The following is a 27,414-nucleotide window of genomic DNA, read 5'->3' on the forward strand; positions in this document are numbered from 1 at the left end:
GTAATCATATATTATTTATAAGGCAAAAATATTTAGCAATGTTATAAGACTCGCACATGTATAAACCACATAATATCATTAAAACAATAATAATAGTGATAAAAACCAATAACCAATAAAATATTAAAAACATATGCTTAGCTGTTTGTTTACTAATTACAAAGTGAACATTTTAACACTATATTATATAACACAGCAAAATTATCTAAAACTTGTTTCACTAATATTGGTGTAATAAAACTTTAAGATGTTATGTTTTTCTCAATCATCTATGAGCCATAATTATTTCTTCTAGAAGATTCACTGTTAACTTGGTATTATGCCCCAATTAAAGCAATTGTACAGGAAATTTACCTTTCTCAGTTGAAGGGGTATGCCAAACTTTAAACGCATACAGGGTGTTTATAAATGAATGGTGCTGTTTTAAAAATTAATAATAAATCTGTTTATTACCTTATATGGGAAAACCTATGGGAAAGGCTACCTGATTATGCTGTAAGGTTTGCCCATATAAGGTAATAAATAGATTTATTATTAATTTTTTAAACCACACCATTCATTTATAAATACCCTGTATATATATTACTAGTCATTTATGATACACATGGGTATTATTACTTTAATTACTCCATGTACCAAGCCAGTTTCTCTTTCATCTTTTTATTATTATTTATCTTTCAAACTCCACTTATATTGTAAGGGTTACAGTAAAATTTGTTATCATTATCTTATGAAATTCATAACTGAAAATTTATAAAATTAGAAAGTACATTTTATTAGTCTTAGGAGTTGCATTAAAATTTTCCTAAAAATTGGAATTTCTGTAATAATTTTATATAAATATACTATAATAAGTCTTTAAATATAGAAATGACTATTTTATATCCAAAATTGAAGAAGTTACATTATAAAATGTAATTGCTTTAATTTTGGATATAGAAAAACATTTAGCTCAAGTGAAAATTCACATGAAAGGGGTTAAGAAGGAATTTTGATATGAATTTTCACTTGAGCTAAACAATTGTTGGCATGATATCCACAGTACGTATATAAATTTATCTTGCAAGAAAAACATTTATCTACAATTTTTGAAGTTTGTTTTGATCAAAACAAAATTTTAAACTTTATATTTCTGTTTTAATAAAACACTACTTCCTAATAAGCCAACAACTACCAGATTTTATATCAGACTATTACATTGAAATTATTTTAATAATTGTGATGTAGTAACCCGATATAATCTAACAGTTGTTGGCTTAATACATATGTACAGTACAGTACATTGGGTTTGCCAGAGGTTGGTCTGTATGTACACACCATGCTGGGGTTGTGCATTAGCTGGCTGAGTGCCACAGGTGAGTTCTTACAGGATGTAGACAATGAATGTGTCTCTAGCCATCATTGTATGTAACCAATGATGGTTATCTCCTGTGTAAATATATCTGGAAGAGGAGATCAGACTGTATGATCAGTTATGTAACTGGCAGTGCATCCACATGGTAAGTGACAGTCGTGGGTTGCACTTGATGATCTAATGGAAAGAAGAAAAAACTTGTTTTCAACCATTCTCCTTATAAGTTATTTAAATGTTAAAATGTCTTGTGTGTTAAAAAATGTTTGGTAATATCATATCTCTAAATTTTTCTTATTTAGTGAAATTTAAACATTACACTTTATATATTACATTTTCGTATAACTTTTTGTTATATAGTCTAACAGTACTTTTGTCATGGATGTCTGCGGGACATCACTCAGTTACATAATAGCAAAAGTTTATCATGTGCAGTAGAAACAAACATAAATTTGTAAAGCCAAAGAACTATCAATTACATCGGGCTAGTTTTCCACATAAAAGTAGTTCAATGTAATCTGGTAGTTGTTTGTGCAGTGAAAGCAATCACTATGAATTGATAAGGCTAAAACTATTCTGTTCCCTACTTTGGTATCAGTCTAATAAGACATGGAGTTGTATGGCCAAGTATTCACATTTTACAGCTTTTTTTTTAAACAAAGACTGTTTTGTTATTAATTTAACTTGTAACTATTACTATTTTAGTTGCCCATAACTTTACCTAGTATATAAATTTTTTCATGTAACATCTTTTGGAATTTTAGTTGAGGTCTTTAAATATTGGTTAAACTTTTTATTTTTATTCTTATTTTTTGTTTTCCTACTTCAGTTTGTTTCAATTCCCATTTTTGTTAAAATTCTTAAAAATGTGTATTTAGAATTTTAGAATAAAGAGAGTGCTTATTTCAGGATACTCTTTTTGTTTTGATATCCTGAAGTAAGTATTCTCTTAACTTGGCACCATGATAATGAGAATAATCAACTAAGTTTCACTTTAGAATTTGATTTGAAATATTAAAAAACATGTTTTGCTTAAATCTGTTTTGTTTTTATTTTTACAATTGATCTGATGATGAAATATTTGGGTCTTGAAAAATGTTAACTTCAGCTAATCAATGATTTGTATAACTAACTTAGTATTGCTTTTATCTTGTTGAATTTGCTAATTTATGTAATTAATGTTGAATAGTGTGATTTATTGGAATATTGTTAATTAATTTATTATTACTTAATTTTTATGCAAGCATTATTTTAATAGGAAAATTATTTTCATAATCCAAAACAATTGGTAAGAGTTGTGAAACACTGTCTACAGACTGAAAAGAGAACTGTCCAGCAAGCAGAAAATGTAAGTAGATTCTTTAGTTATGTAGTATAAATTAAAAATAAACCAGTCTAAAATGGATAGTATACAAAACAGAAACCTGCCTAAATGGAAAATAGATCTTAGAATAGAACAATTTGCAAGATACTATTATTTGCTAGAATTCTGACTAATGCAGAAACATTTCTATCTGGGAACTAATTGCATAACTTTGGTGTAAAATGGCATTTATAGATGAATATATTTTTGATATTAAGTTTATCAAAGTGTCCATTTTCTGAAAAATTTTGTTAGAAACTACTCAAAAAGTTTTACTTTGTAAAATGTGATGTTTTACAAAGAGTAAAATTTAAGGTCACCATTTCCAGAGTCGAAAGAATTTTATCTACACCATTCTAAAACATCTGACTTGACAACACTGGTTGTGACAATGTTCCTTATGACTATTTCCATTTTTCTAGAAGACTTAATTTATTGTCAAAAAGTATAGGAACTTTCCTACTTACAAATGTTCAACTTATGAACTTTCAGAGTTATGAACAATTTGCTATATATCTAAAATTTAAATTTTATGTAGATTCTGAAGTTCGCTTGTTGAATGTGGAATGGCATTGGAGTAATAGTGTTTCCTGTGATTGTTTGCAATTTTTATAAAGTTCTATGATTAATGCTTCAAAAACATCTCAAAAACACACTAATAACTATAGCAGAAGGGATAAATGCAAGAAGCTTTATTACTGGGGAAACTAAACTTGACATTATAAAACTAAGTATGTTAGTAAAATACATTATCCTTGTTTACCAGTTTACTGCTGCATACTGCCAAGTGTTTCAAATACAGTTATTTTGCCTAAGTACATTGAAGCTTCAAGTACTAACAATAAGTAGTAATTCTGTGTACAAATGTAATGCATCACTCAATAAGTCTCCAGTCTGACACATACATGGCAACACTGTTGACAAACCCATGAGATTTCTGGATAGTACCAACCTTCAAATGATACATGTCAAAATTTCATGACATTCTGACAATTAGTTTACAGGTTGCAGTGGATTTTAGTGACCCCAGTTTTGTAATTTTCAAAACAATGGATATAAAAGAATTTTGTGTGTTGATTAAACTTTTTTTTTTTTTTTGATGGGGAAAAATACTGTTGAAGCCAAACAGTGGCTTGATAAGCATTATGGAGACTCTGCACCAGGGAAATCAGCTATTATTGACTGGTATGCTGAATTTAAATGCAGTCATACAAACACCAAAAATGCTGAACGCTCTGGTTGCCCAAAATCAGCAGTTGTTCCGGAAAACCTATAAAAAAAAAATCCACAAAATAGTTTTGAAAGACTGTAAAGTGAAGTTGCGTGAGATAGCTGACACCTTAAAGATATCCAAAGGTAGTGTGTTTATAATTTTACATGAAAATTTGAGCATGCATAAGTTGCTTTTGAAGTGGGTGCCACGTTTGCTCACACCGGACCAAAAAACAATGCGTCAACAATTCAGAGTGCTGTTTGGAGCTGTTCAATCAATATAAAAAGGATTTCTTGCATCGATATGTGACAATGGATGAAACATGGATCTATTACTACACACCTGAATCAAAAAGATTGTCAGCTGAGTGGACAGCAGCTGGTGAAAGTTGTCCATAGTGACCAAAAACTCAAAAGTCAGCTGGCAAGGTTATAGCATCCGTATTTTGGGACATGCATGGTATTTTGTTCATCAACTATCTTGAGAAAGGTAAACCTATCATTAGCGAATATTACATGGCATTTATTGGATTGATTGAGTGTAGAAATCAAGAAAAAACGCTCTCATATGCAAAAGAAAAAAGTGCTGTTTCACCAAGACAATGCTCTGTGTCACAAAGTCTATGAAAATGATGGTTAAATTACACTTCAAATTGAATGAATTACACTTCAAATTGCTTCCTTACCCACTGTACTCTCCAGGTTGGTCCCAGCGACTACTGGCTTTTTGCAGACACAAAAAAGATGCTCCAGGGAAAGAAATTTGGCTCAAATGAAGAAGTGATTGCCAAAACTGAGGCCTATTTTGAGAGCAAAGACAAATCGTTCTACAAAAAAGGCATTGAAAAGTTAAAGGAGTGTTGGAATGAATGTATCACTCTTGAAGGAGAGTATGTTGATAGTCAAATTTCTAAAAAAAAAAATTGTTTTTCTTAGTTAGACTGGAGATTTATTGAGTGATGTGTTACTTTCTAGGTTACTTTTTAACTTAACAACAAAACCTTGGAAACTTAACCTGTTTGTAAGTAGAGGTACTTGTATCAAACATTAAAAAATAAACAATATTTTTTAGGGGGGAAATGTCACTTGCAAATACTATATGCAACTATTATTATTAAAAATCAGATCAATTTGATATAATCCCTGTTTCACAAATAAAAATGATTATACTGAAATTTTTTAAGACAAAGTGCCATACACTTGCTCCATATTAGCCAGATGAATGAAACAGTAACCAGTGCCACCTGGCAAAATTCATAGAAGTAGCCAAAATTCAGTACAGTAAAACCTCGATTTAATTAATGGACAATTTTCAGTCTACATGTCATATGTGAAAAATAACACTTCGTTAATTTTAAAGTAATTCTTTATGTATGAGGGTGGTTTTTTCAAGCTCCGATGGTCCATAAAACAAAGATAAGTGTAAATAACAAAATTAATTTATTACCAAAAGTTAGGTACAAACATGATTACTTTTCAACATAATCACCATGAAGATTGAGGAATTTGTGATATCTGTGGACAAGCTTTTCCATCCCCCTTGTCATAGAATGTTGCCGCCAGTGAATTGAAATGACTTTAACAACATTGTTTTGAAGATCGTCATTAGTCTCAAATCTCTGCCCTGCCAGCCATGTTTTCAGTTCAGGAAAGAGGTGGAAGTTTTCACATTTATTTATTTATTTATTTAACGTATATTCATACAGTCCCTGTTCTGCCAAAGGCACTACCAGGGAGATAGTGTACAATTTAAATTTAAAGCAATTGTGATATTGTAGATTACAGGCAGCAATAAGAGTGGTGAAACAATACATACATAACATAAAATTGCACGATACAGCTAGACATGCAGGCACAGTGAGGAAATGAACATAAGAGAGAATGCCATCATAGCTTATGACATCCGATTACAAACTGGATGCAGAACATTTAGCAGAGAAACGTTAAGATAACCAAGTTACAATGATAATATTTGAATAAAGTAAGTAGAAATAGAAGTAGCACAAGGAGTGTGCTACTGAATGGCTATCCAAGTCAAATAACAAATACCATGTGCAAGAGTTAGGCTGAGCTGGCCCTTACACAAAATTCCATTAAGTTGTCCGATGAGGCCTTCTTTGAAGGAGCGGATTGATGATTATGATAGATTTTTTGGCTAGCTTTTTGAAAGTACGAAAAATTTCAGTAGTTTTCCATATATCCTTCATGTTGTAGAGCCGGTCTATATGAATTTTATTTAAGAGGACGCATAGTTCTGTTCGCTTGCTGGTGGTGATGGTGCAGTCATATAAATAGTGAGTGGCACCGTCTCTGATGGTGCAGGTGGGGCAGTGCTCGGAAGCATGGTCAGTGAATCTGGCCAGATAACTGGCGAAGCTGCCGTGATCGCTCAGGAACTGTCATGTAGTGATCAGGTGTAAACCAGCTGATCTCAAGGAATTGTTCAAGGTCGGGAATAAACTGATAAGTGACGTGTTAATTCATCTCATTTCAGCATGTTTGTCATTTGCCAATTGCATCACCCCAAAGTAGGCGTTTTAGGGTGCCCTGACTGATCTTGTCATAGATGTATTGGTTGTTAGGGTCCAGTGCTGCGTCCTTCACAAGGGCATCTGCCCTCTCATTTCCCTCAGTCCCTTGATGGGATCTGACCCAGTTGATTTGAAAATTGTTTGTAGAAGTGTTAATTTTATTCCTAATGTCCGCAGCCAGAGGATGGAGTTTGCAACTGTGAATTATATTGAGGGCTGATAGAGAGTCTGTGAAGATTGAAATCTGCATGTTGGTGTAGGTGGTATTGGTCCAGTCTATTGCGTTGTTGATGGCCAGGAGTTCAGCTTGGAACATGCTACAAATAGGATGTAGCTTGAATTTTTGGTGATGCATTTTTGTATGATCAACATATGCCACGTAACTGCATCCCACATTCCTTTTGATGCTGGATCTATCGGTATAAATTTCGATGTTGGCATTAATACGTGTGTAGTTGCTAGTAGTGAAGTTATCATTTACGCCAGGGAATGTGTTAAAGTACAGGTACAGTTTTTCCGTTCTCTGTGATTGAATTATATCATCACCAATTGGAATATCCTTTCCCCATCTAGATTGCTGGATCTTGCTCTTCCTAATGATCTGAATGTCTATGGTGATCTTTCTTGCGATTACCTGAAGGCTGTTATTACTGATTGTGCGGTAGGCCTTTGTAATTAAAAGAAGTGCCCACCTCTGAGCAGATACCAGTTTCCTCCTGGGATGAACCTTCGAAATGGCCCATCCCCATGTGCTGCAAACATACCTGATGATTGGGATGAGGATGCCATCATAAATGGCAGAAAGGGCTTCAGGAGAGAGACCCCAATCTCTCCTGGCCACCTGCCCCAACATTTGAAATATGAGCCCAGTGCGTTTTGTGGTGTTCTCAATATGAGAGTCCCAGGAAAGTTTGTGGTCTAGTGTTATGCCTAAATACTTAAGAGTTTTTCCACACGAATGGCAACACTGTTCATTTTAAGTGTTGGGGGTCTTAGATATAGGTTCCTTTCCCTTGGTTTATTGAAAATTATGGCCTTTGTTTTTTGGGAATTAAAAGTCAGCTTGTGCTTGTCACCCCGAAGTTTTCACATATTAAAAAAAAGTTCCAAGCTGAATGGAAGTCTGGAAGGTGGAAGTCTTCTTCGCCTTTAAACACCCAGCATACAGCCCCAATTTAGCACCAAGCGACTTCCACCTCTTTCCTGAACAGAAAAAGAAGCTATGAGGGCAGAGGTTTGAGACTAATAATGATCTTCAAAACAACATTAGGGCCCATCTCAAGTGATAGGAAGCAACATTCTATGACAAAGGGATGGAAAAGCTTGTCCACAGATTTGACAAATTCCTCAATCTTCACAGTGATTATGTTGAAAAGTAATAATCTTTGTACCTAACTTTTAGTAAAAATTCATTTTGTTATTTACACTTGTCATTTTTTTATGGACTACTGGAGGTTGGAAAAAACAGCCCAAATAATTAACTAATAAAATTAAAAGGTTTTTTTAAAATCCAAGAGTTGCCACTCTTAATGTCACAATGAGAGAATCTCCATATATCATCATCTGAAGACAAACAAATAGGAAATTTGTGTTTTTATCAAATTTCATTGCTATCTATGCTCTCTTAACTGTTCTTTATAAAATTAAGTCTTAAATTAATTCTCCTACATTGTTTTTAATCTGCTTTATCTGATATTTTCATTATATTTTAGAGAATTATAATTAAAAAAAAATTAATAAACTCCCCTAAAATCATTGTAAATCTGTTGTGTAGCATTAAATGTACATATCTCACACTCACACACATCATACTCACATGCTCTCACTCACACTCTACAAGGGTTTATTTTCAAAAGTCCATTGTTTAGAAAAGCCTTGTCATGTAGTTACTTTAATTGAAAAATTGTTAAAATAAATTTATGCATATAAAAATACCATTTGCATTATAAAACTTCTGTATATGAAAATTTTGTTGTTTTTAACTGTGTGCAGATTAATGTAATAATGTAACTTAGAAATTGAATTATGAAGTTTTTTAAATTCTAAATAAATATGTTACATAAAAAATATATAAAATGAAGATTATTCTAAAAAATCATTTTAAATTCCAAAACAATTTTATATTATAATACAACCACCACAACTGGATAATTACAAATAACTATGATAGCTGAAAGATGTTGAAAATGTTTACAGGTATATACAGTAGAGCATTGATTATCCGACTCAATTGGGGACTGAGGTTGGTCGGATAACTGAAAAAAATGGATAACCGAAAAGTATGAATAAATACATTATTAGTATAGTGTATTAGTATATTAGTATATCCCATGTAATAAGCATATTAGTATATTGCTATTAACCTACTTCGCGTTGAATTTTCGTCAGTGGTAAGCCTAACAAATTTTTTTAAAAATAATAATCATTGTTAAATTATTTCATTATTTCGCACAAAATAAATACAGAAATATATAAAAAATAGAAAATTAAGTGTTTCCAGCTAAAACACGCAAAAATTTAACAAAAATAGTATTAACCCTTTCCCGGCCAGGGTACCGATCTATCGTTACCCTAATTGTTTCGCAAAACGGCCAGGGTACCGATTCATCGTTACCCTGTTAAAAATCTATTTTTATAAAATTTATTGACAACAGATGTCAGCACTTGATGGTATCGTCTTGTTTATCGTCTGTTTTACATATTTTTGTCCAGGTGGTGTTCTGTCGATTAAAAAAACTTTTAATTATCGATAGTTTTTCCTTAATTTTTCATTTTCTGATTATTTTTTATTTTATTTTTAGCATATCTATGCAATAATATTACTATAATAAGTTTATTCAGCTATAATATGTTAATGCATCATAAATATTCAAGTTATGACCTTCAGTTCTGATATTTTATATATTTTTTTAATTTTTAATTATTTTTTAAATTTAAAATATCCGAAAATGTTACATCTATTGCTACTGGTAACCATATGTTTATTACGAAAATAAATAATCTTGTTTGATATAAAATGAATAAAGTATATTAGTTCATTATATTAGTTGAAAGCAGAATAAAGTTCAAATTTTAAACAAATATTTGATATAATGTGCGATAATTTCACAACGAATAAATGTACATGCATAAATGTTATATCAAATTGTACAGAACAATATTCTACGTTGTATTGGCTCAGTGACAATAAGAATGGAGTAAGCAGGCAATGTTAATTTTGACAAATAATAACAAATTTTCAAGTCTGAATGTCAGTTATCATATATTATTATTTTTTTTCTCATAAATGTTTCAAACAAACTTTATTGAAATATGTGGTATTTAAAACTAACTATATTGATAAATATATGTAATTTTTTTCATATGTGTAAAATAATAATTTAATTTTTAGTGAATTTTTAAAATAATATTGCCTGATTCACCTATTTTGACCTTGGCCGTTTTACAAAATAAGGGGGCGTGGCAAACGGCGGGCTAAGGGTTAAAGTAGCCAAGATATAGCCAAATATTATAGCGCCACATCACTAGCGGACATTTGAATTTGCCGACTAGAACACGGTCAGTTAACCAATGTGACGGTTGATCGGGGTTCAGATAATCGATGCTCTACTGTATTACATATTTTTACTGGAATATGGTTTAATGCTGTGTTGTTTACAATTTTGTGTTCTTTGTATATCTTTAAAAAATTAAACATAATTTTTTGTGATAAATAAGTGCTCTGGACTATTCATTGTTTAATTAAATGTGGTTTTTAAGTAAAGAAATTTTAATATAGAATGTTGTTGAATAATAGAATTTATAGAATATCTATAATTTTAGACTAAAAGATTTAAAATCTGGTAAATCTGTCCCAAACTTTCCAGATGATGAATTCATAGTTTATTAGTAATAATAATTATCTACTCATGTGTGTCATATATGTACATAATTTTAATCTTGTTACTGACTTTTGTATTAATGGAAAAATGTTTTTATTGAATAGCTTTTACAAGGTATGGGAGGGCACGTGCAATTTCCTCCAGATCCCCACCAGGAAATTACAATGCAAATTGAAAAACTTCGACATAAAAGTCAGGTAATGAATTTATATACTTTTAGTAAAATGTTATCTTTTAATGTAAATTAACAATTATTAATATTACATAAAACAAAATTGGCTTGACTGACATAAAATGTCCAAATAGAAGCAGAATTTCTACAACAAAATAAAATCATACAGTCAAAAAGGGACAACAAGGAAATTACTGGAAAAATTAAATATTGAACAAGTCAATGTTTTGTAGGCTGTGAGATATTAAAATTTAATCTTCAAATAGAACATCATAATGTCTGGGTAGTCAATTAAGTGCCATCTGCCAATTTTTAAAGATGTTTTTTTCTAGTATTCATTTAAATTAGTTTTTTGCCATTGATTATCCTTTGTTAAATTATAGTTATTACATTTATATAATCAACATACAATAAAACTAAATACATGTATACATATCCAATTTTGAATGTATAATTACATAGTAATTATACATTCAAATGTATAATTACATATTTTTAAAAACCTTAACATTCCTGTAAAAATCTTTTATAGACAACATTTTTGATCTGTTACTAAGATTATCTTCAGGTTTCTTTAACATATCAATTTTGAAATGTAATAAAGAACAATGACGTACTACAAAAAGGAAAGCAAAAATGTAAAAATATGCAATTATCACGATACTTTTACAACATAAAGTATCCATTTAATGTACAAGAGAATTATTGTAACACTGATAATTAACAACCATCTATTTAATCCTTTTAGTGGTAATTTATGTAAATGTTGAGTGTGGATAATAAAATGAAGTGTTACAAGATGGAAAGAATATCCAAAGATAAATACAAATAAAATTATCTGTAGTGAAATACATTTAAAAAATTATCAGATAAAATTAGATTATGCACAAACACTTTTGATAAATAACATTTGTCAATCACTGGTATCACTTTACATCATATTTGACCATGGTCATCATAAAAGATTTGCCAGGCATACAATGTTTTTTTTTTTTTTTTTGAAATTAATACATACATCTTTTATTTTCAATTGAAAATCTAAAGTGCTTCAAAAGCTCTAATATGCTCTATTTGCTGAGCATCCCTAATGAGGTTGCATTTTCGAGATTAGCATGTACGGTACAGTACATTGTTATCTGAAGCATATATAGCAAGGGCTATGGTGAGTTTCCTGTTATTGATCTCAATTATGTCTTTGCTAATCTCTTACAGAGGGATCATTTGGTTGATCCTATGTACTCAAGGAATCTGTCATCCCTTAGATTACTGTGGTATATAAAGTTCCTATATCTTTGTTGACTGCATCCTACTCAAAATATAAGAGACCTGTTTTTAGATGTGCTATCTTTTCATTACCCTGCAGGAAATACATGTCATGTCTGTTATTGAACACAAAACTTGTGCTAGCTCTAACATAGCAATGTTCATTTAGTACAATACAATGTAGACTGAGTAGTCCAAAAAATTACTATTGGAGGGTACCAGACATACTGGATTATCAGATACCTGATAAATGAACATGATCTGTAATATATTATGGATATAAAAATGTCAGCATTGTTTTGTTTTATTTATTATTAAATTTTGTTAAGAATTATAAAAAAATATATAATTTAAACAAACCACTCATTTGTGAACTCATTTTTGACTTACCAAACACACCTTATGTTGCCAAGATTATTCCATAAGCCATCCTCAGGTTAAACTAGAAGATTGGAACATTAGCGTTCCAAAAATAGAATATGTGTATTTAAATATAAAAATTAAATACTGAAGATAACAGAAAAAATATAAATGTAAATATAAAAAAACAAAATTGGATATAATAATAAAAATCCAGTAATAATACCTTAAAGAAACATTAATATAAATGATTAAGGTATATTCATAAAACATGAAATTATAACTAAGGCATAAATTAGAAGTTCATGGACAACTTTTTTGATTATGAATTTCCAAGCTGATGGTAGACCTTCCGCATTTATACATGCCTCTTCCAGTTTGCTTTTGTAAATTTCAATTTTCTCAGCGGTCATTGTTAATTTTGGGGATCACACGGGTTTGACAATATCTGCTTCATCCCATTTTATTATCGAGCCTTGGGTCTATGCCATCTTGGAGAATACAGTTGTATTGGAACCTTTTCTGATGTTATACTTGTGTTTTTTAAGCCTTACTTTTAAATTTCTTGTGGTAATGCCAATATAATTTTTCTTGATTCATATTTGTACGTTTTCATAAGGTATCTTGTACAGTACATCCCTGCTCTTTCCTCTTTCTTAATGTTATCTTTGTCATTTACAATTTCATGTTTTATGAATATACCTTAATCATTTATATTAATGTTTGTTTAAGTGTTATTACTGGATTTTTATTTTTATTATTATATCTGATTTTGTTTTTCTTTTATATTTATAAATTTTCTGTTATTTTATTATTATCCATTATTAATTTTTGTATTTAAATACACTTCTTTTATTTTTGGAATGCTAGTGTTTTAATCTGGTTTAACCTGAGGATGGTCTGTGGAATAGGCTGAAAATGTTAGTTTTCAGAAAGTTATTTCAGCAACATGAGGTGTGTTTTGATAATCTAATAATTTGCTATGTACGTTCTGTTAAATCTCATTTTTGAAGTTGTCAGCATTTTCTTAAAATGAAATACTATTTTATGCAAAGAAGTACCGTATTAGCCTGAATATAACGCAACCCGAATTTAACACGACTCCGAACTTTTCATAAAGATATTTAGAAAAAAAAATAATACTCATAAAAGAATTCAAAGAAAGTAAAATTCAATCAGATAAGCATTTATTTAGGTAATTATAGCTAATAACACAGATTACATTCGTGTCAATAAAATTAAGTAATGTAAAACAAAATTAATATTACGTAAGTAACAACAAAAAATGGAAATGTTTATTCAGAAGCTGAACTGTTTTCAGAATGAGAACTCATTGATGTCACATCGGTATCATCAGTATTTTCATTCATGCTTTCAGTCTCCCACAAAATGTCATCTTTCGTTCCATTTAAATCATTGGAAATGCAGCATTTCTTGAAACCTTTAACTATCGATTCAGGTTCAATCTTCTGCCAGGCAGTCGCAATCCATTCTCCTAAAAGAGAGACTGAGGGTTTTTTTATTTTTCCTGAAGGTGTCAATGGATGATTACCCGATAATAGCCAATTGTTGTATTCTTTTTGAAAATTCTCTTTAAATGGTTTATTAACCACCACATCCAAGACTTGCAACTGTGAAGTCATACCACCCAGTATTATTACAAGATCGGAATTCAGTGCCTCAATTTTTTCCTTAACACTTGTCGTAAGGTGGCCTCGAAATGCATCAAGGACTAGCATGGAGCGGGAGTTTCTCCGAGAACCTGGCCATTTCCCCCATATCACATTCAACCAGTTTAATACCAACTCCTCTATCATCCAACCTTTTTCTTGGATCCGAAAAACAATTCCTGGACACAGCGTTTCTTTGGGCATTGTTTTACGTTTCAATATAATGTAAGGTCGAAGCTTTTGTCCATCAGCAGTAACAGCAAGCATAACAGTAATTCTAGACTTTTTGTAAACCAGCTGACTTCAATAAGACCGTTTTTTCACCTTTCTTATTTATCGTAAGGTCAGAAGGCATGTCAAAATAGACTGGTGTTTGGTCTGCATTTCCCATATTTCCAAGACTGTAGTTGTGCTTTTTGTGTAATGATATAACATGGCACTGATAAGCCAACAATTTTTCATTAAAGTCGTCAGGAAGTTTTTGCGTGAGGGTTGTCTGCCGTCATAGTGATAAACCGTTCCTTTTCATCATTCTTCTACACCAAACCATACTTGCCTTAAAGTCCTTTCTAGGAATGTTTAAATTAGCAGTCTCTTCTGACGCTTTAAATCTTATGACTTCACGGGATATTGGGCACCCTTCATTTTGCTTTTCTATTACGAATTTTATCACTCTCTGCTCAACTTCATTAATCCTTCCTTTTTTAGGTCCACTAATTTCTTGAAGAATTTGCATTGTTATATTTCCTTAAATCTTTTCTCCATAGGCGGATGTTTACTTCTGGAACTTCGTATTTCCTCGAAGCTCTCAAGTTGTTTGTTCTTTCTGCTTCGTTTGCAATCATAATTTTAAAATTCATATCGTAGGTTCTCCTGGTACCTTTATTTATTTGACTCTTTGATGAGCCTTTTTTCTCAACACTGCCTTTATTACTCTCACTCGTTTTTTATGGGCAATAAAGAAAAAAGTAAAGTAACCGTCGCTAGTCACTAGAGCAAAAAACAAATGAAACAAAACAGTTGCGTGAGACGTCAACAAGCGGAGACATAGCCTTACTATAGTAGTGCTATACAAACAAAAGTGCAGGCCTACTAACTAACTAGATCACATGGTTTTTTTGAAGTGGTCGGTCGAGCTAGGAATTGGTCGGAGTTTCAGTCGCGTTTCAACCTCTGTAGGAAAATGTCCTTGTTTATATTACATTCCATTACTTAAACCCTGAATTTAGCACAAGTCGATTTTTTAACGGAAAATAAATGGTCGAAAAATATCATGTTATATTCAGGCTAATATGGTATATAGATTTTAATTAACGTTTATCTCTTCACATGTTACCAATATCTACAGACGTGTATTCAAATTTATTTAAAACATAAAAGGTTTTATTTTAAAAAATTTGTGTTTGCTGTCTTCGTTATGTCATATTAACTTTTGTTTTGGTTAAAAAGTCATGATCCAGAAAGAAAATCAGTTAATAGATATAAAATTTGATTGGCATTCTCAAATTAAAATAATTTGTTGTAATTTTTAAGTTAATATTGGATCAAATTGTGATATTAAGTATAGGTAAAGTTTTCTGAAAGTTAATGAAAAGGCTTAGAAAATTAATTCATTATTTGATAACTCAAAAATAAAAAAAAACTTTTATCTTCAGGAAAATTTACATCTTAGAGTAATTAATGCTTTAAAAAAATTAGTACTTAATATTATAATGTAGTTCTAATTACTCTTATCTAATTTATTTGTTGTATTTATTTATCTTATTTTTTAAAAAATAGGAAACTGATGACGATCTTCGAAGAATGCAGGAAGAACAGGAGACGTTTGTAATACAATATCAAGAAAGCTCAAAAAGGCAAGGTTTGTATCCAACATTAAAATTACCTGTTTATATACAAATATATTTATATACAGTGGGTGATTGGTTAATGAACATAATGTGTTTAAAGATGATGTATGCTACCCAAATTGTTAATTAACCAATTATCAATTTACCATAAGTTTTTATAGGAATTTGATTAATGCATTCTGGAGACCCCAAAAAAATGATGTAATTTCTTATTATGTTTATTTTTATGTAATAATTATAATAATACATACAAAATCTTACATTTCGATTGGTCATGTTTTTTTTGCTTGTGGAGCATTAAAGAATCTGTTCAATATTAATTGCTTTTCTCTCTTTAGGATTTTTGGAAGTGATTAACAGCATTGTCATTGTAGAGCTCCCAAGCTATTTGAACTCAGTCTGGTTTGGATGTCATTCTAAGACTGTTCTGACATTCTTTCTCTTGAAAAGGTTTTTAATAGATATTGGCATTAGTTCTCTTTTGTTTTCCTCTTTTTCAGAAGAAAACACATCTTGCTGAGTTTCTTGGTGTTCTTCATTAAGAGTTGTTGGATTTTATCTGTCATCAGATCATTTTCATGTTTCATTATGAGCTCTTCAATGTCATCTTCATTCACTTCCAATTCCAGATCTGTAATAGTTGTCACTTTTTCATCCATAATTTCAGGGAGAAAATCTTTGTCTCCCTGAATGCAGGATGGACTCAGCTTTTGCCAAGCAGAATTCAACTGTTATTGAGTGACCTTACCTTTTGAATGAGCCAGATAGCTTCAAGAATATCAAAATTTTCTTTCCAAAAGATTTTTAATGTTATCATTAAGGAGGACTGGCATGTTTCAAAACACCAAAGAAACAAATGTACAATTTCTTGAAACCTGCAATAATTCCTGATTTATTGGTTGAATAAATGAAGTGATACTTGGAAGCAGAAACTGAACTGTCAGCCAGGGAAATTCCTCCAGCAAGTTATCTTCAAGGTCTTTTGGGTGCTGGTGCATTGTCTAATAACAACAGTGTTTTCAATGGCAATTCATTGGTCTGAAGGTAATACTTGATGTTTGGGGCACAAGCTTTAAACAGCCATTCTTTAAAAAGAACCTTTGTGACCCATGCCTTTTTGTTTGATCTCTGCATCACTGGCAGTTTTTCTTAAGTTAGATTTTTTTTTTAATGCTCTAGGGTTCTCAGGGTGATAGACAAGAAGCAGGTTAAGCTTAATAACACCACTGGTGTTAGTTCCCAAAAGTAACATCAGTAGTCTTTCGTGGGTTTATGCCCAGGAATATATTTCTCATTTTCATGATGTCGGTCGGTATGGTTTGGCATGCACTTCCAAAATAAACCAGTTTGATCACAATTGAAAATTTGTTGTGTGCCATATCCTTGTGTTTTAATGAATTCTTGAAATTTGAGACAGAACTTCTCAGCTTCTTTACCTGTACTAGCACACTCACCATGCATCACCACATGTTTAATGGCAGATTTCCTTCTAAACTTTGCAAAGTATACAATGGTAGCCTTGAATTTTATCTTCTCAAGTGATGAATGTGGCATTTGTTTCTTCAGTTCTTAAAAATTTCTCTAGCCTTCTCTTGAATGATAGTCATACTAGTTACATCCCTTTTCATTTTCCTTTCTTTTATCCAAACTGAAAGCAATCTGTCTATTTTTTCATGGATGGCACATTTTGTTTCTCTGATGCGATTTTCATTACACCTTTTGCCTTTTGAGTCATCTGAATTATATCTTTCTTAGCTAAGATTGTGCTTACTGTAGACTTGTTCAAATCATACTGCCTAGCAATGGCAGACATCTTCTGCTCCCTCTCTGCCTTAGCTATTATCTCTTGCTTGGTGTCTATGGTGAGTACAGTTCTTGACACTCCACTCTTTTTAGGCTCCATAATATTATCAGTTTCTTTTTGACATAAAAAGTTCAGAAAAGCACTTACAAAAATTCAAAGAACAGAAACCAGTTAGTGGACAAAAAGGTTATGTATACACATGTCAAAGCAAGACTTTGACATCCAGAAACTGTTCATAAATGACAGTAAAGTATAGTTCTACAAATATTATACACAGTGTTGCTTTGTTTATTTTGTGAGGTATTTATTATCTAAATGTGTTTGTTGTCCAAACATAAAAGTCTTTTGTGAGTTATTGTCTGATTTGTTTGAAGTTCTGTTTGTTAACAGATTACCCATTGTATATGTATATATAGTATCTTTTGAGTTTTGGACAAGCATATTTCATAATATAAATCTGCTATGAAAGCAGTTTTACATGAAATTAAAATTTTTTCCACATCTATGTTCTAGTTTTCCAATGTATTAGCTTACCATTTTAAGAGTTTTAGGTTTAAATTCACTCTGGGCTATCAAGTATAAATTACAGATTTCATAATCATTTCTATCTGCCATCCATGTTTGGTGATCCTATTGTTAATGAGACCTGCTTGTTATGGGCAAAAGTTGTCCTAAAGAAGTTTACTATTGCTGGTGTTCTTATTGCTACTGTATATCAAGCAGTAGCAGTAATAATTTAACAAATAGAAAACAAATTGGCATTTTAATTATTTCTCAACATTATATTTTATAAGAATTTTTTAAAAATGGTTTAACTTATTTCTTCAAATTACTGAGAAACTGTTTCTGTGAAAGCTGGAATAAAAGTATTTATTCTTGATGGAAATGTAATTTATTAAAATTTCAGTTTATCTCAAATCTAAACATTAACAGTTATTTTTCAATGGAAATCTTTAAAGCAGCCATTTTTCACTTAGACACAGTTTCTTGCATTTAATACAGAAATATCCTTAAAATCTTGGGTATATTTTTTCTGGTATACTGTTTCTTGGTTTTTAATACCCAAACTTTGTAGAATGCATACCAGTTTTATTTGAATAATAGCTTGAAATAACTCATTTTGTCCTTAAAGCACCAAATAACTGATATTTTGAAAATGTAAGGAAACAATGTAAAATAAATAAATACCATAAATTACAGTAGGTAGGTACTATATTTATTAACAAACAAACTTTAATAGAAAATGAAATATGTAAAATGTACAATATAGAGTTACTTGACTTTTTAATTACTGATATTTTATTAGTGTATAAAAAGTAATGCTCATTACAAAAAATATACCAGTTGCATTTAAAGTAATATTTGCTTTATAAATCAAGCTTTTGTAAATAAACATTATACATAATAATGCATATAGATGACTTAAACTATTCCTTGATTTATCCAAAAATTTATTATCTTCAATTTTAGTAGCAGTTTTTTGAATATTAAAAACAATAGTCTAATTGTTACATTAAGGTGACAGTATGGTGTATAAATACAAGTTAATGATTTGATATGAAATGAAGAGATATGGATGAAACTATAATGAGAAGGAAATAGGCTGTTACAATATTTATAGGTATAAATGCAATCAAAATATTAAATATATTGGATTAAATTGGGAAGTCCAAAAGAAATTCATACATCAGAAATATTAGTGGCTTGTATATGCAAAAGATTAAGGGTAATGAAGAGTTTGTATATCTGGCAGGGCAGTATATCCTCGTAGAAGCCTACAAAGATCAGAAGTGGTTCTTGAAGTGTCATGTTTGTGAAATTGTCATTGTAATGTAACTGTGTATTCAGACAATTGCCTTTTATGATATATATATGTATATATATATATCATAAATTTGTTATATGATTAGTGATTTTACAAAAATAAAAAATTTGGACAGTTTCTTATTTGTTGATATTAACCAACATATTAAAAGTTTTGTTTCCTTTCTAACCTAGGCAATGACTGGTTCTATTTGCTAGTCATATAAGAATAGAATAAATTTATTTTGAAGTCTAATTGCAATAAAATATATTGAATGATATATCATTGTAAAGTTATATTTATACTAAGGGCTTTGATCTCTACTTGTTTCACTTGTTCATCCTATTGGCTTCACCCACTTTCAAAATTTCATGATGATTCATCAATTTGCAGCATTTTTTCTTTTAATTCTCTCAGGCCGCTGAAGTTGGCCTGGGAAAAACTCCCCGTTCACTCCACAGGTTTTGTCCACTTTTGCACAATGTAGACCATTCATAATAAAAATTTTGAGACCCTCATAAATTCCCAGTGCTGCTGCTTACATATACATGTATATATGGGAATAAATTAAATATATTGATATAGATTGAATTAATACTATATTTTAAATTCAATAAAGTATTCTGTTAGATTTTTTGAAATTATTTTAATATTAATCTAATACCTAATCACTTTCTTTTAGCACAAATTCAGCAAATGAATTCTCAGCCTAATGGACAAAATAGTGTTGAAGTTTTAACGAAATTACAGAAAGAGAAAGAAATGTTTGATCAAGCATTAAGACAAAGAGCTACGACTTTAATTCAGATGAGGATGGTAAGTCTGCAAATTGAATTTTTTAACGTTGAACATATTCTATTCTTTCTTTGTATTATCTATGATACAAATGTAACATTTTAATACTTAATAAATTCTTATCCCTGTGTATAAGTAGAAGTAAGTAGTTATTGTATTGTAAGTAGTTAATAATTTGAATTTGATTCAGTCATAACTATAAAAATGAATATTAATTAAGCTATTTGTAAAATTATTCCAAATATTAATTATTTATCTGATTCGTTGACTTTTTTATAATTATAATGTGTGGTTTTTTCTTTTTCTATGTATATTAGAAAAAAAACTGCATCTGATCCCTGAAAGAGGATGTACAATATAACAGTTTATGAAAAATAACTCTTGTTAAATATTTTAATAATGGTATAATGTATAAAAAGCATGACAGAGAGATTTTTTTTTTATATGAATATATATAAAATATGTAACAAAAGGTAAAAACAGACAAAAATCAATTGCAAAAGACTAAACATTATGGTAAAGTTTAAATACTTATTTTAAATTCTATAATAAATGTTTACAAGTTTTGTTTTTTTTACTTAAAACATGGATTAGCCATTTCATCTCTGCCTGGTGCAAGATTAAAATGTTTTTATTTTGAAATGAAATCCTGGCAGATAATGTTTGCCAATTTATACACAAATATATATCGTAATTGTTACGGGATGAATGACTACTTAGTGTGAGAATTCTGTTTTAATGTCCACTTATATGTGATTTAGCAATATGACAATTTATAACAAATGAATAATTTTTTCACTTGCTTGTTTATATTGTTTATACTAACATTGTAATTACAAAATGTAATCTTATGTTATGTCATAAAATTACAAATAATGTTTCACTATTTTACCTTTTCAAAAAACAAAGATGTGTATTTTCTTCAATATTTGTCAGCAATATGGCTTTTACACACACAACTTTCATTTAACTTCGTAATATTAAAAGAAATAACAAAAAATAAAGAAAGAAAGAAACCAAGGACTGAATTTTTTAAGAGAAACATGTTTTCCTATTTATTTCGACCAATTTCAGCTAGAAAAGAATTTTAGCATTCTGAGTACGTTATGATGATTCATTTACATATTTTAAATATTTAAATTTTAGATAATTTTTGTAACTTCAGAATAATGATAAAAATACAAGGTGTATTATATATTAAAAATCAAAATAAAGTAATCTTAAGATAGAAGCTGCTAATTATCCTGCCATATACTGAAATTTGGATTTTGTTATTGGAACATTGATGATTTAAATATACAACAGGATAATTAGCAGTTTACTTATTTTATAACTTAATTTATTTTGATCTTTATATAGATAACACTTGTATTTTTGTTTAATTTTATAACACAAAAGTATACAAACTTAAATATTTAAAATATGTATATGGAACAGCATGTGTATTCTGCATTCTATTATTATTTTTTTTTTCAAAAGACTTCAAACTGGTTGAAATAAAGAATGAAAAATGTTTCTCAAAGAATTCTGTTCTTGATTTTTCTTAATTAGTAGTTTTTCTTTTGATTTTAGTATTGATATCAAGTTAATGATCATTTTGACTATTTTTCAATATTATTGTTTTTAGCACTTTTTATAAAATACTCTCTTCTCCTGTAATACAACTTTTTTATATTAATCTTTAATCTTTTTAGGCCTTAATGGAAAAACACCACGAAACAATTATGCAACTAAATGAACTCCAAAAGAGTGTGTTGGATAATGAACTGATTCGTTGGAAACGTGGTCAGCAACTTTCTGGAAATGGAGTGCAGTTTGAAAACAATTTAGATCAGATTCAAGAATGGTAAAAATTTTTCTTTTCATATTTGTAGTATTCATGTAAAAATGAGAATGGGTTATTTTTTCCAGCAATTTACTTTTTGAAACATGTCAAAAAGTAAAAATTGGATTTCTGAAGAAAAAGCTGTTCTATAATCAAATAATTTATCTAGTTTGATGATTAGATTCAATATAGAAATCAAATTTATGCAGCTTGTAATATATTGTTTGTGGGAGTCATGCATGTAAATATGAAACTGAAGGCAAATTTCTTTTAATTAGTATTTTTGTTTCTAACAGTTTACATCATAAACATTTTCTTAACTTCTGTTAAGAAAATGTTTATGATGCAATTAAAATATAGGTTAATGTTACCCTAGGTCACAAAATGGTGGCGGCTGGATTTTTTCCCCATCCTGGCGACCGCGGTGGGGAAAAATTTTTTCCCTAGAGTCGTGACGTCGATGCCTTGGAGAATTTTACCCTGTTCGGTTTCATACCTGAGTTTGATGTTGGCGAGTGTCCTGTAACCTCGAAACGGCGACTTTCGTGTGTGTAAATTTGGGACGGTAGAGGGAGCTTTTTCGTGACGTCGTGCGAGAGTAATTTCGGCGGGTAATTCGTAGTGGTTTTACGAACGAATATGCAAATGCTTGATCTGTGACGTGAATTCTGTTCATTTCGATTCAATTTTATGCAAATTGCCTACCAGTTGGAAACGCCTGCTGCTGTGTTACAGTTCGGTTGAACAGTCATATTTCTTTTCATAACGATTTATCGGTTTTGAAATAACTATTAGCGCTTAATATTTGTTATTATTACTTCCTGTATTTGTAAGTATTCCTATTTCTTTTATTGTAATATTTCGCTAAGCGTTAGAAAAACCTCTAATTAGAAATTAAGGAAAGGCTTTGTTTTTTTTACCTACATCCCAACCTCCCCTCTTTTAGTTTATTACAAATTGTTCGGAAATGAGTGATTTAGTCGATTTGCTTTCCAACAACGAATTTTGGTCGAAATGCACCTGCCGTGATTTTTACAAGTTGATGGAAGGCGAATTTTTGGAGTTAGGTGTACCTCCTCTTATCGATAGCGCATTTAAATTTGCTGCGAAATTAGGAATACAGCCGACCGAGGCTATTTGCATTTATTGTGATTCCCTATGCAAATTATACTACCGGAGTAATAGAGAAAGCTGTTTCCTGTGATGCACAAAGTGCCGTACAATGACTTCAGCCTTCGAAGGTACATTTAAAAGTAAATTTGGTCGCATTTCCTGGGGTAGCATTCTGTCGTTTATATGGAACTATCTTTGTCTGGAATGTACTGCGATGACCTCTGCGATTGCGGCAGGCATATCTAGAAAGGCGAGTGTCGATTGGTCCAATCACATAAGGTTGGTAATGCTTATTGCTATGAGTAATATGTCATCATTTAAAATTGGAGGGCCAAATAAAACAGTGGAGATTGACGAGACTGTCATATTTAAGAGAAAGTACGAGAGAGGGCGTATATTAAAGAGCACGAAATGGGTGGTTGGCGGAATCTGCCGGGAAGACAAGAATTGCTTCGTATGTCAGGTTAACGACAGATCAGAAAATACTTTGAATTGGATCGTGTATAAATACGTAAATTCAGGCAGCACTATAATAACGGACGAATGGAAAGGATACATGCATATTGACGACATCGAAGGGGTAGCAGTCAAACATAGGACAGTAAATCATTCGAAAAATTTCGTCGATCCCAAAACAAGAGATCATACTCAGAATATCGAACGCCTCTGGGGCTATTTAAAAAACAAGAAACACCTGCCAAAACACTATACTAGTGATCTATCTGACTCGTACATGTACTTGTTTATGTATAAGAAATTCTTGAATTGGCCCTCCAGGAAACCAGGCGAGAGATTTCAAATTTTTGCTCAACACTTACGCAACATCTATCCTGGCAGTGGAAAAGTGCCGATTTGGCGCGAGCCTGAAACCGTACCTTCGGCGCCCGCGGCGATTACGAAGCAGAAAGGAAACAAGAAACAAGAAGAAGGGAAAGATGCCAAAAAGCAGGAAAGTGCTTCCACATCAAAAGAAGGAAAATGCCAATCGACAAATAAAACAGCGGCCAAAGGAAAAAGAACAGGGAAGAAAGAAATGCACCGAAAGAAAATCTGGAGGTTAGCGAAACCGGGAAAAACTTGGATCGGACAGGAAAGAAACAAAGGAAGAAGTAGCCAACGTTCATCGGAAAGTGAGTAAAAAATTACTTTTTCGCTTTTTTTAATTTGTTATATTTCGGATAAAATCCGCGTATACTGTCGAGCTATTCAAGATGGCGGCCGGTCACGTGGCCATCTTGAATCGAGGGAAAAATTTTTTCCTTGTCGCAGTCTCCAACGTAGGGAAAAAATCCAGCTGCTGCCATTTTGTGACCTAGGGTAACATTAACCAAAATATATTTTATTATAGCCTATTGTATTTTGAATGTTATTTAATACACAGTCAAACCTCCGTTTACAAACTTCATTCATTCCTAAAAGTTGTTTGGAAACAGATTTGTTCTTAACCCTCAAAACAGTTGTTTTTTCCTTTTACCTTTTTAACTTTATTTCATGCATAAAATGCCTATAAAGGCAATCTAATATATTTATATTATATTACCTTTACAGATAAAGCATTATTATATATTATACTTTAATCTATATCTATACCTATATTTATTAACCTATACCTATACCTAATATATATTTATTATATATAAATATATATTAAAAACAAAATGTTTCAACACAACCAACCAAAAACAAAACTGAAACTAACACTTTACAAAGAAATGCTATAGAGAGACAACTCTGACAGCCATTATGAAATATAAATATACAGTAGTGAACCGAAAATTGGAATCAATTGGGGACTGGGGTTGTTCAGATTAGGGATTTGTTCCGATTACGGATTATGTACGAAAAAATATATTAACCTGTCCGATGTTCAAATTTTTCTCCATTGCGTGTCGCTTTGAGTTGAATTTTCGTTGATTTTAAGCCTAATGAAAATTTTTATAATAATAATCGAGGCTATCGTATCGTTAAAAATTATTTCTGCATTTTGTACAAACAAAATAAATATATTGAAGAATATAAAAACATGAAAATTATAATTTAGAAGTAAATTTAGTATCAAAAACGTTCAATTCGGCACGACACAGTCTGACTGAAAATTGTGCCGATTACCGGCGATTTCGATTACTGGGGTTCCAATTTACGAGTCTTTACTGTATTCACACTTTTGGAAATATTATGTTTCAGTTGATTTCATTTTGATATTAATTTAAATTAATTAATTAATTTAACTTAAGCATATTTAAACATTTATTCTTGGATGCTATTTATATTACATGGATGTCAAAGTGGTTTTTATTAATGATTGATTTTTGTGAAACCGTGTTGTATTATTCTTCGAAGTATCAAACACAAATCCGTGTTAATAACAACCACTTGGCTTTTTTCCACCTTTATTTAGTTGATACGGTACACGTTTCGGGCCTTATGCCCCTCATCAGTCAACAGTTCCTCCCCCAGTATGGCACTTGTACACGGTAAGTTTGTAATGTCCAAACTTACCGTGTACAAGTGCCATACTGGGGGAGGAACTGTTGACTGATGAGGGGCATAAGGCCCGAAACGTGTACCGTATCAACTAAATAAAGGTGGAAAAAAGCCAAGTGGTTGTTATTAACACGGATTTGTGTTTGATACTTCGTGGTTTTTATTAATTAATTTGTTTTAAGTTTGACTGTGGAATGTCCCAAAAAACAGAAATAGTATCTTTCCCACACAATCATTGGAATATAATTAAATAATATTGCCATCGATGATTTGTTATGTAATTTGAGACAACCTTGATGCCAATAACTTTTGAATTGGTAGTCCTGTTGGTCAGGCCATTGATGATCTTTAATTTAGGACATATAGAAGTTGACCACTAGTGACTGATTCTGCCATGTAGCTTATTCAGAAACCAAGTTATTATACAGCAACTGCAGCAAATGTGGCATTCAAAATATTGTTCATTAAACAAGTGTTGAAGTTCCACTGTATTTAATTTATTATTAGTTTATTAATATTAATGATCTCTCTAAGTAGATTTTAGCAGATCAGTCAATCAGTTAAATATTTCTTTGGCCAATTACAAACATTTTTATTATATATATATAAAATAAATATAAAGATTTTTTAAAGGATACTTAGACTATGGGTTATGCTATTAAATGTTTCTGTATGACTGTTGTTTTATTTCATTAACTGATTTTTGTAAGGAAATTTGTAATAGCAGCATTTAACATTGCAGGCTAATGTCGAAAATTTCTTTGTGGGGAAAACATTCTGTATTCTCTCATTATAATGAAATAATAATAAATTAATAATGAAAAAAATAATTACTTTTAATTGTATTTTAGGTGTGAAGCTTTGGCTGATATAATATGGCAAAATAGACAACAAATAAAGCGTGTAGAAATGTTATGTACGCAGTTACCAATTTCTATGCCTGTCAATGTAACAGATAAATTACCAGCATTGAATCAACAAATAACAGGTCTTTTGTCATCATTAGTTACAAGGTATGTATATGCTAAAAATAATAATCTTGTGTGAATAAAAGATAAGTTTAGTGAACTCTGATTGATAAAGTTAGTTAATGCTATTTATAAGTAGCTGACGTGTCACTGATACTCTTAATGTATTTTTGTATTTTAAGAATGTTTTTGAGAAAATTATAATTAGCTGTAGTTATTAAGAGATTAGAAAAAATGAATGACATTATTTGATTTATTAATGGAAATAAATGCATGTAGAATTTTTATTCAGATGGTGTATGCATTTTTTTCTAAATAAAACGCTGTATAAATCACTTTAAGAATGACTCACTCATTCCTTAAACTATACAAAATTTTTTATCATGTGTTTAACTGTGTGTTATATGCAAGTGAAGAACTTAAATAAATTTTTATTGCTGGAGTTGTACAAATTTTGGGAAGGGACTTTCAATAATAAAAAACGGGGCAAACTTGGACTAATAGAGGTTTGAGTAATTTGGATTTGAAATTTTTGCTGAAGTACTAGATAAATGTCAAACACATTGGGATGTAGTGCTTACCATACTGCTCTTGATTATGTTCTTATGTCCAGGAGTTCTCAATAAAGTAACTGTTAACAAAGTACTACAGTAAGACTCTGCTTAATGCTGCCCTGGTTATCAGTGATCCGATATTATGTGGTCTGCCTGAAACCTTAAAAAAAGCTCAAAATTTTTGCTTATTTGTATTTTTTCAATCTCAGTTATGCCTAAATCATTATTGCGACATTTTTGTGAGATAAAACAAAATAATTGGCACTATATATTGTTGATTTTTTATTAATGAATTTGAACAATTATTAGTTAGTACGTTAATGTGCCATATCTAAATTTAACTCATATATAAATAATACAATGACTTGATATTTGCTTGCAAAATATGGCAACAAAACTCTGAATCAGACGATG

General features: G+C 30.7%; 1 protein-coding gene across 5 annotated transcripts in view; it reads left to right on the forward strand.

Moving 5' to 3' along the window:
- Positions 1-27,414, forward strand: part of Stat92E (Signal transducer and transcription activator Stat92E) — a 126,680-nt gene that overhangs the window by 40,658 nt on the left and 58,608 nt on the right. For all 5 annotated transcript variants that reach the window (XM_067262426.1, XM_067262427.1, XM_067262428.1 and 2 more), the window contains 6 exons: positions 2,610-2,699; positions 10,443-10,535; positions 15,583-15,664; positions 19,944-20,077; positions 21,751-21,902; positions 26,330-26,491. In XM_067262426.1, the coding sequence (XP_067118527.1) occupies positions 2,610-2,699; positions 10,443-10,535; positions 15,583-15,664; positions 19,944-20,077; positions 21,751-21,902; positions 26,330-26,491 (713 nt within the window). The remainder of the gene's footprint in view (positions 1-2,609; positions 2,700-10,442; positions 10,536-15,582; positions 15,665-19,943; positions 20,078-21,750; positions 21,903-26,329; positions 26,492-27,414) is intronic.

The sequence above is a fragment of the Centruroides vittatus genome, unplaced genomic scaffold (assembly GCF_030686945.1).
Source record: "Centruroides vittatus isolate TY-2023 unplaced genomic scaffold, ASM3068694v2 contig_1476, whole genome shotgun sequence".
Lineage (NCBI taxonomy): Eukaryota > Metazoa > Arthropoda > Arachnida > Scorpiones > Buthidae > Centruroides > Centruroides vittatus.